At 41.4% G+C, this 14,961-nt stretch overlaps 2 protein-coding genes across 2 annotated transcripts in view; one reads left to right on the top strand and one right to left on the bottom strand.

Annotated features, from left to right (window-relative positions):
- Positions 1-14,961, top strand: part of HGD (homogentisate 1,2-dioxygenase) — a 43,142-nt gene that overhangs the window by 3,140 nt on the left and 25,041 nt on the right. The window contains exons 2-4 of the mRNA XM_064596172.1: positions 2,741-2,812; positions 3,627-3,715; positions 7,452-7,557. Of these exons, the coding sequence (XP_064452242.1) occupies positions 2,741-2,812; positions 3,627-3,715; positions 7,452-7,557 (267 nt within the window). The remainder of the gene's footprint in view (positions 1-2,740; positions 2,813-3,626; positions 3,716-7,451; positions 7,558-14,961) is intronic.
- NDUFB4 (NADH:ubiquinone oxidoreductase subunit B4) overlaps positions 6,102-14,961 on the bottom strand; it is a 52,793-nt gene continuing 43,933 nt past the window's right edge. Inside the window, exon 3 of the mRNA XM_064596490.1 lies at positions 6,102-6,341. Within this exon, the coding sequence (XP_064452560.1) occupies positions 6,117-6,341 (225 nt within the window). The 3' untranslated portion in view covers positions 6,102-6,116. The remainder of the gene's footprint in view (positions 6,342-14,961) is intronic.

The following is a 14,961-nucleotide window of genomic DNA, read 5'->3' as shown; positions in this document are numbered from 1 at the left end:
AGGTGTACCATCTGCTCATCCCATCAGGGTGTTACCCAGAATCAGAGTCGGGAGAGAGCACCTCATAAGCCTACTAGGACACACAGAGCATATCCCGGGGACCAGATGAGGATTTAGAAAGCGGTATACTAGGCGGCTGTCAGACCATCGATGGCACTGAGGTTACATGGAGCCCTGTGATTCTCCTTTCATTTAGAAAAGATTCAGATCGTTCTCTTGGGAAAAAAGTGAAATCAGGGGCTCCTGGGTGGCTCAGTCAGTTAAGCATCTGCCTTCGGCTCAGGTCAAGATCCCAGGGTCCTGGGATTGAGCCCCACATCAGGCTCCCTGCTCAGCAGAGAGCCTGCTTCTCCCTCTCCCTCTGCCGCTCTGCCTACTTGTGCCCTCTCTATCTCTCTGTCAAATAAATAAATAAAATCTTTAAAAAAAAAAGTGAAATCATATTTTTATGTTGGATCCAGTTATTCAGAAACCTGGACTGAAGGAAACATACAAACTCACTTGCTTAATGTTAGATTTTCTTTTCTTCTTGCGTAAGGTGTATTTGTACATAGTCACTGAACCAGCTGGAGTTGAACGCTTGGGTTTTCACAGCTGAAACAAGCAGAGTCCAGATTCTGCCCTTGATCTCAGCGCTTTGGGAAAGCAGCTGCAGAATACTGCTTCCTCAAGGCTGATGCCGTCGGCAGTAAGGGACATGGCATTTGAAAGCTCTAATAAACTCATCTGTAATTCTCTCCGAGGATTAGGAAAACCGACTGACTGGAGAGTGAGTCAGCATTTTCCGCCTCCTCTTCAGCCAATGCACCACAGCTAAGATGCAGAAACCAGCTCAGAACTCACACCTCTCTCGGAGCTGGGTGGCTCCCTTCCAAACTACCAGCTGTTCTTTCTCCTTTCTTTTCTATGTTTTAAAGCAGTCAGAAGCAAATGCTTCAGAACTACATATACTAAGTGTCTTTTCCCTTGGTCCAAAAATATATATAACCCTGGACTCTGTTCTGAGACTAGCAGTTAGGAAGAATGGGGAAGGTTAATAAGTAAACCCACCCATGCGTGGAGAGGATTCGGCGGGATTCCTCAGCACTCAAACCTCCCTGCCTCTCTTGCGGAGAGAAACAATGAGGCAGTTGAACAGAGCAAAGGCGCTGTAATGCTCAGTGGCTTCAGTCACAGACTGGTCTAAAACTCCATTCCACAGAATTGAAGATAATTTGGGGTCATTACCATTTCTCAGCAGCTCAAATTCAATCCCGCTGACCGTGAGCATGAGGTCCATTCTGAGAGAAGAAAACTGAATTCAGTGGAGAGCCCGAATGCGGCACGCTCGGCCATTTCCCAAAGAAATCAGCCCAAACCGCATGTTACTGCTGTTAACCTAACCGTGTATAATATAACTTACTGTTTTTCGGGCTGACAGATTTTCAAATATACAAAAAAAAAAAAAAAAAAAAATGTGTCTGGAGGCAAAAGGAATAATTTCACTTCCATGGCTTTCTAGGTCATAACTTTTCACATTTGATATTCCTTCCAAGTATAGCAGTTACCAGCTTGATCATTGCTTACACATCCAGGCATATTGCATTTAGCTCACCCTTCTCCATGCTGCTGAGAACTCTGGAGGGCTTACCCTCCACCCACTTACACCCTTCTTATATCTCTTAAAGACATGTGCTCAGATGGTGGCATTTCACTCACTGAGCAAGGTTGTACTTTCATTATCCTAGGCTAAAATTAAGTAGGTTTATTAGGAACAACTCTGGGAAGAAAATGGCCTTTTTTTTTTATATTTAAGTTAGAGAAAAGTGGGTTCTAACCCATACATACACTCAGAATAGGCTCTAAGTGAAAGGCTAAGTCGGACAATAGGTATCTCTTGCGTACCTTCTGGTAAACCAAGCACAGAGCACATTCAGGTAAACAAGACTGCTCTAGTCACAGGTTCCATGGGGCTTATCAACTAGCAGAGACGCCAGATGGTGAACAAGAACTCACAGGTGTGTTAAGTGTCATAAGAGTAAATTCAGGGGCTCCCATACTTTGCTTTGTTGAGAAAGTCCCTAACTTTTTTTCCCTCCGGGTATAGAGTAAAAAAGCTGGCCATCAAGTAGATGCCATTGTACCATTGTGGACAGACTCTGGTCTGGCACTTCTGCTGAAAGCCTCTCATATCTTCAAACTTCATTTTCATGTATCCACAAAAATAGAAACATATACACAAGTGTTCCATAGGTGAACCAGATAATAAAGGTTTGCTGTAGATTGGATCCACATGCCTCTTTATGGCTGCTTATTTCAGAGTATGAAGGGGAATGGAGCTCCACACTCAGGGAGGATGCCATCCAGGCCCAGCAAGATCCCACGATCTGGAGTTGAGGGGATGCCCGAGTTATCTCCCTTTTCCAGAACTCTCTGGTGGAAAAAAGAATTAAAGAACCTGTTCTTGGAGTGGGATCATTAAGAACAAGCCCATAAATCAACTAAGCACAGCTAAGGGTGGAGAGTCTATGCAATACCCATCAGTCTTCTCCCAATTAATTGGTAGTCTTTAAAATTCACACAGAGCATATTTCCTTTCCTGAATGGCCCACATGCTGAGACAAAGCAAACATAGTATATATGGAACATCATACACAAACACATGTCCATATAGAAATTCTTACTTTCATTAGACTATCAATGTGGTGAAATGTTCTTTTAACCTTGTTAATGATAGTCTTTGTGTCTTTGTCATATGCAGTACATTCCTGGATTTGGGAACGAATGTGCCTCAGAAGACCCTCGCTGCCCAGGTGCCCTGCCAGAAGGACAGGTATGAATGAATAGAATATAAGCTCAGAGAGCTCTGAATTGTAGGAATGAATAACCAGCCCTCAGGCCAAAGTGCCTCTACCCAACATTGTTCCTGGCAATTGTCTAGGAGTTTCACAAATCTTTAAGACAATTAGGATACAGAAAAATGACAATACAAAGGTTAAAGTGGGATGGTATTTACCTATAGGAAAGCACCCAATCTGAAATAGTAAGACTAACTATAGGACTTTCAGGAGGATCCCCTAGGCTCAAGGTTAAGAGGACTTCCTTGTAGTCCCCTTGAACAGCCTAAGATATGACAGGGATAAGAAAATAACCAGTCCTAAAAATGTATCCACAAAGATATTTATACTAGCATTGGTTACAACAGCAAAAATATGGCAAGCAAAATTTTTTTTCAAAAATTTTGAAGAATCTTTTATGGCATGAAAAAATGCTCAAGATATAGTGTTTCCTCTAAAAAAAAAAAATCGTGATCATTATAGGACTACACACATCATCCATCCCTGGATCCCCATTTTGAAGGATAAGAATGGAAGGAAATATACCAGTATGTCAACATTGGTTTATTTCTGGTGAGATAATGGGTTATATTTTATAAATGTTCTACATTATGCATGTATTGCTTTTCTAATCCGGGGAAAGTCACCTAAACAGTTGCTACAAAAAGTATGTATGGGTAGGGGATGGTCATGTGCACTGCCCCTGAGCATCCCCATCCAGGACAGAATTCCCCCACTGAATTGCTTGTTGGGAAGGTTGGGATGGTTTTCGGATTGAAGTGATGTTGTTTATTGCCTCCTTTGTTTTAGAACAATCCTCAAGTCTGCCCTTACAATCTGTATGCTGAGCAGCTCTCAGGATCGGCGTTCACTTGTCCACGAAGCACAAATAAGAGAAGGTACTGGATTAGGTTAATTCTGACCTGTAGACTGTAGGATTTATGACTAGTACTTAGTGCTGGCTCCTACACTGGGTCATAGCCTTCCACAGCTGCCCAAGATTCTGCTTTTCACAGGCTGTGCTCTGGGTGATATCAGAGGATGGGCCTCGTCTCCAGTTAGGATCAAATGACTGGTAGAAGAAAGTGAGAGAGCGGCTGCACAACGTCCAGAAAACACACATGTCCAGCTCCATTTACAAATTCTCACTTGTATTCAGAAGGAAATGTCCCCAATAAACTGCCCTTCCCTTAAGGGTTGTCCAGTTGAGTTTTCAATTTTGGTTTACTTGTTTTTTTTTAAATAATGATTAACTCAGAATTACAGATGATTCAATATCTCTTATTTAGAAGATAGAAGTATTATGAAGTATTATGTTCTTGGATATTGGATAACTAAGCTTGGGCAGTTGAAAGGTCATGTATTATGGCCCCTTGTGGCTTGAATTAATAAGGTTTTACTCTTTGGAATTTGCCTTTGCTGGAAACCAAGCACACGCATTAGCACAATGTGTCATGTTCCATGTTTGCTCTAATCCCACAAGCCAGGTCAGTGAACTCACTCCCTTGATTGACTCCCATGGGGCAGCTTGAACGCAATAGATGTGTGGTTTGGGGAGGCAGTACGTGCTGTGGCTTAATCGAGTAGCATCAAATTATAGGAATATCAGGCTAGGGCCTCTGTGAAAGGGGCTGCTTCTAATATTGGAAATCTGGGAGGAGGGCAGTTGGTTTGGTACTGCTTAGTGGGAGGGACTGGGTTTACCTCCACAGACTCCTCCTGAGAAGCAAATGAAATAGCGAGTATAACAGCGCAATGGACCACCCAAATGACAGGTTGTTCTCTTCGGTGGTTAATTATGCCCACTCTGGAGTAAAGTCCTGAGTTGAATCCTGCCTCCTTCTCTTTTCAGCTGTGTGAACTTGGGCAAGTCTCTACCCTCTCAGAGCCTCTGGTTCCTCATTTGTAAAAGAGATAATGATAGTACCTATTTCATAGTTGTGGTGAGGATTAAAGGAAAGAATGCCCATAAAGTACTTAGCACATTGCCTGGCACACGCTGAGTGCTCGATGAACATTAATTTGTCCAATCATCATTACTTTCACCACAGCAGAGTTTCTCCTTCCAGTACAGGGTATGCCTAGGAGGCTGCCAGAGAGCTGAGCGTGAGCTATGGCAAGCGCTGTGCTACCATGTCCATATCAATAGTGCTTCTCTCTTGATAGCTTTGTGCATGGAGGGAAGAGAGAGTTTCTCATACTTGCCAAAATCGGGGGTTAATTCTATTGCTATTTAATCACCTCTCTTTGCTATCCCAAACAGTCAAGGTAAGGTAAGCACACTGACAATTCCTGTCCATTCTAATTTATGGCAACCTAACCTCCTTGACTATGTTCTTGACTTTATGGCCCATTCGTTAATGGGACACCTGGACTCCAGATTCTGCTGCCTACCCCCATTATTCAGCGATATCTTCAGCCAACAGGAGCTTAGCTCTGTTCCAGGAGGCTGAAAAGGAGCTGCTGGCATTTCATTAAGAAGTTGGCACGAATCCTTGAATCAGAATTAAATCTCTGACCAGGGCAATGTAGTGCTGCCTGGGGAGTTTTATAAACAGCTAAAAAATAAGGGACACTAGGCATAGCTCACCCATCTGTTTAGAACTCTTCAAAGGTATCCACAATAATTTTGTGAAAATGTTCAAAATCCCAAGGGGAAAGAAAGAACCGGCTCCATCCATAGGTGAGCAAGCCTGGGATTCTTAGAGTGAGTCACTCCTCCTTTAAACCACAGAGTGGAGGGCTCTCACAAAACTAACAGAGATTATACCTGCTAAGTGTTAATTTTTATCAGATTAGTTAGCTGATCCCTTAGGTACTGAGAGGGGAAAAGCAAGACAGAGAATGTGGAAAATTTGGACCATGATAAAAATCCAGATGATTAGAGTTAGACAGACAATTCAACTCATATCTAGTAAGTGAGCACTTAACTGTGTGTGAGACATTCTAGATACATAAGCTGAATCCTTGCAATAATCCTAGGAGATAAGGATGAGAAACAGGGTCAGGGAATTTTTGTAACTTGCCCAGGATCACACAGTTGCTTCTAAGATACACATGTGTGCCCTTAACTCCAGACACTACTGGAAGCTGCAGAGGCTTAGTTTATTCATAGCCTGGAGCCCAAGGTCTGAGATCATAGCATTTAGAAGTAGAGGAATCAAATGGACACTGGACAAATCTAGCCCTTTTATCTCCCAAGTGGTTCAGTGTGGGGCCAGGCAGACTCCACCCTTTGAAGTAGACTGACCTAGGGCTTCAGGGGCCACAGCCTGTTCAAGCAGGTCTGGTCTTCCATTGTCAGAGGTAGTGCTCCTTGTCATTCTGTACCCTGCCAGAGTGATAGCCTCTGAAAGGACATGGGTCCCACTTAGCGAGTTTCAGAGTCCCTCTCAACTTCCAGACAGTTCTCCTGGTGTCATTCAGGACTTCTGCATTAGAGTCTTCTTCTCTTCCTGAAGCCTGAGGTCTGGGTCCTGGCAGGGAGATCTTTGTCTCAGGCCTTGACATATGCAGATAATAAAACTTGAAAACGAAGGAAGGAAGGAAGGAAGGAAGGAAGGAAGGAAGGAAGGAAGGAAGGAAGGAAGGAAGAAAGGGAGGAAGGGAGGAAGGATGGGAGGGGAAAAAAAAGAAAACAAAGTTACAAGTATACTTACTATAAGAATATATGGACCGATCTTACAATGTTGGAGTACAGAATGTTAATTTCCTAAACCTCTTACAAATTAATCTCAAAAAAAAAAAATAACCCAGTAGAAAAATGGTAAAGGATTTATACAAGTAATTCATAGCAAAATTACAAAGGACCAATAACCATACAGATCCTCGACCTTACTCATAATAAAGGAAATACAAAATAAAAATGAGATACTATTTTTTACCTATAAGGCCAAAATTATTTTTAATAATACCCCATATTTGTGAAGACATGAGCCATCAGTCACTCTCACTCGTTATTATTGTGAGAATAAAGTGGTACAATGATTTGGCAATTTTGTTTATATATGTACTGGTGATATCTGAGAGAATACACAAGAACATTGTTAAGCTCTGATGGTTCTGGTACTTGGCCCTGAAGAAACTGGAAGACAAATTGGAGGACCCATTTACCCTTAGGGACTTTTGAATTACTTAAATTATTTCTACCAATAGCATGTATTACTTTTATAATTTTTTTAAAAAATGTATTTCAAAAATAAAAAAAAACTACCCATGTTCTCTCAATCTATGTAAGATTCATTGTCCTCACCTTCCAGAGTAAGAATTAGTATCCGATGACGTATACACACTAATGTTTTTCTATGGATTTTCCTGTACAGATATCCCTCAAGGTACTTTTCCTCTTCCTTTATAATTGTCACTGGGAACGAAAATTCTTCATTTTTTGTCAGTATGGGAACCACCAAGAGCCAGAGCCCCAATTTGAAGAGTGATGGATAGAGTGGAAAGGTGGGAAAAGGCCAGGGCTATGGGCAGCAGTGGCTATTAAGAAGTGATGCTGTGTCATTGTTTCTCACATTAAAGCCCACAGATCGTTGTTGACTTGAGCATCTTCCTGATGGTACTTCCTGAGCAGTCTGCATATCCCCGTAACACCGCCCTAAGGCTTATGTGTCCTTGTTTTCCCCCCAGCTGGCTTTATAGGATTCTACCTTCAGTTTCTCACAAGCCCTTTGAATCTATCGACCAAGGCCATGTCACTCACAACTGGGATGAAGTTGACCCCGACCCTAACCAGGTAAACTGGTCTTGTGCATTGGAGCATACCATGTATCCAGAGCCTTGACTATAAATATTTAAGTCAAACCTGAGTCTTTAAGAAATTAGACATTTTTTAAAAATAAATGCTAAAGTATGTCTGTTATTTTGCTCATACTTGGGTGGGAGTTTGGGAATTAACTGTTCACGCGCACGAGTGAGTGTGTGTGTGTATTCATATACTCTGCTTTCGGTAATGAGACAGATCCAATACCATAGTGGACAGAGCTCTGTTTTTGTTCCTTACCTTTGAGAACTCCAGTATATTCCCTTTGTCTCTTAGCTTAGGTACATGCCACGGATAACAGGGATATAATGCAGGAAGTAAAACAGACCTGGGATTCTTAGAGTGAGTCACTCCTCCTTTAAGGGTCTGCATCCCTGCTCCTCCACTTACCCACTGGGTCTTTGAGCCACGGTGTTTCACCTGTACCCTGGGGTGATCACAACATCTGCCATGTAGTGCTGTTGTGAAGATTACATGGAAGAACAGGTGTGAACATGCTTCACAGTGCCCGGCACATGGGAGGCAAGACCCAGGACCCTGATACAGCCATGTTGATATACTCACTTAAAGGCAGCAGTCTAATATCAAGTATAAAATCTTGAATTTTATATTCAGGTCAATGTGGTTTCTTGTTTTATATTTTTTTTATTCTGAGGTCCCTGTCTGCCAAATTGACAGAAAACAACTTCATTTCAGTCTTCCCTGGGAATCGCTGGCTTTAAACAATGCCAAAGTAGAATAGGGGTTGGGCCTTGCTGGTTGGTTCTCTCTCACTGGGTGATATGAGATGCCCACTGTTCTGCTACCATCATGCAGAGGCTTGGGCAGGGAATCATCTGCCAGTCCACTTCTGGTTCTGTTGTCCTGGGTATGCCACACAACTCTTCCCTCCTTCTCGGAGTTGCTGGGTGTAGGTTCAAGAGTCTTCTTTGTATTCAAAGTCTACACAGATCCATCAGCCAATTCATCTCTTTCTCTCTCATTCTCTCCTTCCCACAGCCCAAGGAAATCTGATGCCTCTCCTTGGTTTACCAAGACATTATGTCTATACCTACAACTCCCCTTCCCCTAAATGCTTGGATTTTTTGCAGAACAAAAGCCAGAATAATCATAGTCACTTTTGGTTTCCTGCTCTGCTCCATCTCTTCTAATTACGGAAATCTCAGAGAACTGAGTACCTGCTTGAATGCTACTTACTCCTCTCCAGCAGGGACAGAAGGGAGGCCTTCAGAGTGAAAAACAAAATTTGAGTTAACAACTTAAATGTTAGCCATCTCACAGCCATTTTGAAACCAGGATATATTGTCTAAATGACTGCCCCTTAAACTTATGTGAAGTTTAATGCATGAAGCATACATCCTCCCCGTTCACCACTGGCCTGTTTTTGCCTCTCAGCATAGGGGAAAAGGTCAATCCCTGCTTCAAGCCCCCAACCCTGCGGGCACCATGCCCTACCAAGACCCAAAGCCAGGCTTTCAGCTCCTGCCCCTTTCCACTTCCTCCAGTCAGAGGTCTTGTGCAGATCACAATTTGCACAACCGACCTGGGGACCCCGTCTTCACCTCGTCCTTGAGTCTCACCTGGCTTCCTAATCCAGGCCCATCTGACCATTTTTTCCCCCACCCTTAGGTTAAGAATGTATCTGGCAGACCATCCTCATTTAACCATCTAGTTCCCCACCCAGCTCCTAAAGGGCCATAAATCATTCTAGCCCAAGTCACTGCTCATTCTCTGGAAATCTGCTGGATTCCTCCTCAATGGGTTACATCTCAAATTTGCTAATTTCTCTCTTAGAGTTACAATGGTTGTGCTTGTTTGTTTTTGACCAATAAATAGACCTGACAGCTTAATAATGGGACTCTATCTTCTACTAGATAATATAAAGGATGGATGCCTGTACTTTGACAGAATTCCTGGTCAGGCTAAATAAATTAAGCATTTAATATATACTAGTTTTGGAAGGTTGAGAGGGGATTTGAGCCACAAGAATTTTCCCTATTCTTTTCTTCAGGCAGCATAAGGGAATACTCAATTAAATTTCTGATAGTTCTCTCAAGTGGAGCCAAATCTCATATTATACAAAGGAATAGGGTGGTTGTAGAATCAGCAAGTAAGACAAAAATTAAGTACAAACAAAATTATTTCTGAAAAATCCCTTGAATCACCCACAAATTATAGGATACATGGTTTTGTGTATGCCACCCTGTATGGTAATTCTTATGTACACTGAATTTGAGAACTAACTACACTAAATTGAGCTAGACTAAAAGAAAGATTACAGGGAAAGGCCATACGCAAATGTTTGGGAATTCAAATCATGGGCCTTTATTTTTTTTTTTTAAGATTTTATTTATTCATTTGACAGGGAGAGAGCACAAGCAGAGTGAGCAGCAGACAGAGGGAAAGGGAGAAGCAGGCTCCCTGCTGAGCAAGGAGCCAGATGCGGGGCTTGATGAGGGGCTCAATGAGAGGCTTGATCCCAGGACCCTGGGATCATGACCAGAGCCAAAGGCAGATGTTTAACCAACTGACCCACCCAGGCACCCCTCATGGGGCCTTTAGGATAGCTATCAAATAACTAGTGGTAAATAAGGCAGAGTGGGAAATTTCAGTGCCCTTGCCTACTCATATCACCCACACCAATCATCAAAGCCTCTATAAACTTAATACATCTTCATAGATTTGTTTATGGTTGTGTGGCCAACAGTGGAGCCACACTTATTTTTATATAATTTATTTGGGGTAGGGGTCAGGTTTCAAGCCTAACCTTTAAGGAAAATATGAGTGTGATGTGAGTCTACTGAGTGTAATAAGTAACATGCTCATGTTTTTATTACACATTATTATTTCTATGACTTTTATTGATACATTTTATTTAACATGAATACACCCCTTTATAGTGATTATTTTGTAGTACAGGTGGCTTATCCAGGGAAGTTAACCTCACTCTGATAGAATTTTTCTGGTTTTGTCTTGTTAAAAAAGTAATACATACTTAATAAAAACTCAAATGATGTAGAAATTAACAAAGGAGAAAATGGAAGTCTCTCATCATAGGCAAGAGTCAAGTATGCCATTTTTGCACGTTATTTTATTGTTTCATAACTAGCTAACGTACATTTTGAGAAGGAAGTTTGAGGCAACTGCATTAAAAAGCCTGAGTTAATGTAGAGGCATCAAAAGAGCTGGACCAACAGTTTCTGTTTGCTTTCTAGTAGATACTAATTATATATTTGTTTCCTCTCCTTCCCTGTGTTTCCCATTCTAGCCTCCCTTTGCACTTCTCCTTGAACTTGTTACCTTTCTCCTGTTTTGAACTCCTTCAAACACATTCTATATGATGGCCACCAAATGAATTTCTTCTCCATTATTTCCCTTTTTTTCATTTACGACCTTGTGCTCACATGCTTTGAGACAGCTGTGCCCCAGAACTCAACAGTGTCTCTGTGGGCAAAAGCTACACCGAGGTAGCAGTTTATCATCCTCCTGTTCTGTGACTTACCTCCCCTGCCATCCTGCTTCCTTTGCCCTGCTACACACATCCTGGCTGTTCGTGCTACGTCGATCCTTTTGTCTTTTCATTTACACCTTCTTGACAAGTTAATATCTCTTTCCAATTTTATGCTTCATTAATAACCACAGCAATCTGCATTCATCACTTCTCCCCTCTCATAACCTCTTCCAAATATGGACACTAGATCTCATCGAGAAAGTCTCAGAAAATTATATTTAGGTATCCGTCTGACAGTCCTTCTCTGTTGAAGCCTGTATTGTAGGTGTGTGTCTTCACCTGTCACAGACCAAAATAAATAATTCATCAGTTTCACCAACTCCCCACATTAGTCATCTCTGGGAATTTGAAGACTTGAAAATTACCTAATATTTCCTTCAAGAGAGCATCATGGGATATGCTATTATCACTGTCATCTTTGATACCTTCCCAGGAAGATTGAGGACAACATTCCCAAAACAAATGTCTAAGAATTAATGCAAACTCTTTTTGAGTGTATTTAGATTCAGCCTGTGGACATAACAAGTTCAATCCATTAATATCTCACATAAGAAATATACCGAATTTTGTTCATCATGTACCTTCCTCTAACTTCTGGAATCTCAGAATTTAACAAACAAATCTGCATCCAGTTTAACTGTGATTTTGCAGATTTCAATTAGCATTCTTGAATCAGCATTCCTCTTTAAAGATGAGAGTCCTTTAAAGTTTATCTTTCTTATTACTACATCCCTAACCTTTTGACTTTTGGAAAGTCAGACGGGAGCCAGTTAAGCCTCAGCTGAGAAATTACCTCTTAGTTCTCAACCAGTATAATTTGGACCAAGTGATAAACACCTCACAGATAATTAAAGACCAAGCCATAAAATTCCCTTTGCCTCTAGGACATGCAAATTACCAAAAATGTTTCCAAAAATACACCCTCCCTGGGTATTTGCTGTCTAATTTGTCAAACTCTTCAGCTCTGCCATCCCTAAAAGCCCCCTCTCTTAAAAAATGTCCTGGATTTCCCACTTCTTTAAGCTTTTTTTTTTTTTTTTTTTTTAAAGATTTTTATTTATTTATTTGAGACAGAGAGAATGAGAGAGACAGAGAGCACACGGGAGGTGGGAGGGTCAGAGGGAGAAGCCGAGCAGGGAGCCCGATGCGGGACTCGATGAGGGACTCGATGCGGGACTCGATGCGGGACTCGATGCGGGGACTCCAGGATCATGACCTGAGCCGAAGGCAGTCGCTTAACCAACTGAGCCACCCAGGCGCCCTCCACTTCTTTAAGCTTTTGACCAAGACTCTCCTATTCACACCAGATGTCTTGAGAAAGATATCTAAACCCATTTTATCACCCCCACTCATCTCTGAACCCTTTACAGTTCAGCCTGCCCAGACTACCCTGTTGAAACTATATCTTCTTTAAACAACAATAATGCACTCCCCACTATTGGGGAGTTTTTATTCAAAACTTACATAAGAGTGTCAATGCCCAATAATCCCATCAATGCAGAGCTAACCACTTCTAATTTTTTAGTTTCTTTCTTTCCAGTTTTTTGTTTTGTTTTTTTTTTTGTTTTTTTTTTTGGTAAATAAGATCTGGGGTCCCATGCAGCCAGAAGCCAATCTTCATTTGTTTCTCCTGATAACATTAACAATACCCAATATATAACCTACAAGAACACTTGGTAAACTCCCCTTTCCCTAGTTCTTCCAGACTCTAGCCCTCTCACACCCTGAGTCCTCTCTCATTTCACCATTCATCTTCCCCAAGCTCCTCAGCCCCGCCTCTGGTTCACAGCATGCTGCTGCCTCCTCCTCCTCCCCCTCCTCTTTCTGCTCCTGGAGAATGAACTTACAGTGTAGGTCCCCATCCCCTTTCCTAAAAGACTCACACATGAAACAGGGATCTGCATGGTGAGGCTGGAATTCACAAGATTGAGAGGAGGATGGGCAAATCAGAATTTTCCAAAGAGGCAGAGAAGGGCAGAGGAAGGGCTGTGAATAATCATATATTAATACTGTTTTAGAAATCAGTTATACAAACAAACAAAAAGTAGAAACAAACCCATAAATACAGAGAACAAACTGATGGTTGCCAGAGGGGAGGGAGGGTGCGGAGATGGGCAAAATGGGAAAGGGAGGGGGAGGTACAGGCTCCCAGTTATGGAATGAATAAGTCACGGGGATAAAAGGTACAGCATGGGGAATATAGTCCATACTATTATAATAGCGTTGTATGGTGACAGATGGTAGCTACACTTGTGGTGGGCATAGCATCGTGTATAGACTTGTCGAATCACCAAGTTGTAACCTGAAACTAATGTCACATTGTGTGTCAACTATACTTCAATTTAAAAAAATCAGTTATATATATATTTACTCTAATGAAAGTCGTGCTGTAATACCGTTTTACATTGTGGGGGTTTTTTATTTAAACATCATATTTTGTGCCTTTTCTCATGTCTTTTTAAACTCCTTGAGTATAGGTGATTTTTAATGTGGCTTTGTAATCCAGTATATGTTTATAAGGTAAGTCTTCTATTGTCAAATATTTAGAGTGTTTCCATTTTTACTATCATAAATCATCTATGGCTAAATACATACATGTTTCTTCTCAACATCCCAAACCCTACAACAGTTGACTTCCCTCTCTTCTTCCCGTGCAGGCTCCCAAGATAGGCAGTCAAGATCCCTAATTTACTATCATGTCTTTCAAACCCTTCACTCTCTACCGTGTGCCCTACCCACCAACTATACTGGAAATTTTACCATTTCAGGGCAATACCCTAAGTTTTCCTGCATCATTGCTTTATGCTCTTTCACCTATCTGGAATTTTCTTTTTTTCCCTCACAAATATTCACCCATCCAAATCCCACCCATAATTTAAGACTCATCTTAAATACCACTTTCTTCCTTGAGCCTTATCTATAATTCTCAGGGTATTTGAGAATAGGATCTATGTCTCCATCATCTTCATATGACCTGCGGTGTTCAGCACATGTCTTCTTCCAAAGAGTAGAACCACAAGTATTTGTTGAATTGACTCCCTGATAGCTCAGATCCCATCATCCTATAAACAGACTAGATTGCATTTTCCTAAATGCATTCACTGGTGTTTGCCAAAAGTATTAGAGTGCACGTTGCTTTCTGTTCAGCCCTTTTGGATAGCTTGCTGGCTCTTTTTACAGTAAATCTCCATCAACTTGCATTTCACTCCTTGGAAAGATGCTGGCACTTCCTGAAAACCAGATTATTTCATTGTGTGTATCTCTTACTTTCCATATATAAGAATGTTAAATAGGTTCTATGCCAGGACTTATTCTTGAGGTAACATTTCTCTTCCAAGTCATTTCTACTTACCTATTTCCTTGTTTCCCTATCAGAAAATGCCCACGCTTCCAAGGTCTTCTGTAATAGTTTCCCTGAGGGCAGAGACTGTCATGTTTACTGCCAGCACCTGGCATTAAACCTGGCACACAGAGAGGTCCAATAAATCATTTGAATGAATTAATATAAGAAGCTTGAATAAGAATGCTGACACTGAAAGACCTTAGCAAGGTTCAGGTCCCAGGAGTCAGACTGGGCCAGGGCAACTTAGCACTGGAGGAGTAGTAAATAAGTAATAAGTAGTAAATAAGTAAATAAGTAGTAAATACTTAGTAAATAAGATTGGAAGACCAAGTACAAGACCATTAAAGAGAGGCAAAGCCTGGGTTTAGAAGCTATGCAGATCATGAATAGTTTGGGAAGCAGATCAAGATAGGCTGAGATATAAGGGCTCAGAGTGTAGGTTACTAAGAGAGACTGGGAGAATCTTGGTATCTGTTCTTAGTAGAGAAAACTTCTCTAAACCATCAGTCCTTTCACTTCTAAA

This window comes from Mirounga angustirostris, unplaced genomic scaffold (genome assembly GCF_029215605.1).
Source record: "Mirounga angustirostris isolate CCGP_5_RB_7025 unplaced genomic scaffold, mMirAng1.0.hap1 SCAF_1, whole genome shotgun sequence".
In the NCBI taxonomy this organism is placed as follows: Eukaryota; Metazoa; Chordata; class Mammalia; order Carnivora; family Phocidae; genus Mirounga; species Mirounga angustirostris.
The sequence above is the reverse complement of the archived record's forward strand: the minus strand, read 5'-3'. Positions and strand labels throughout refer to the sequence as shown.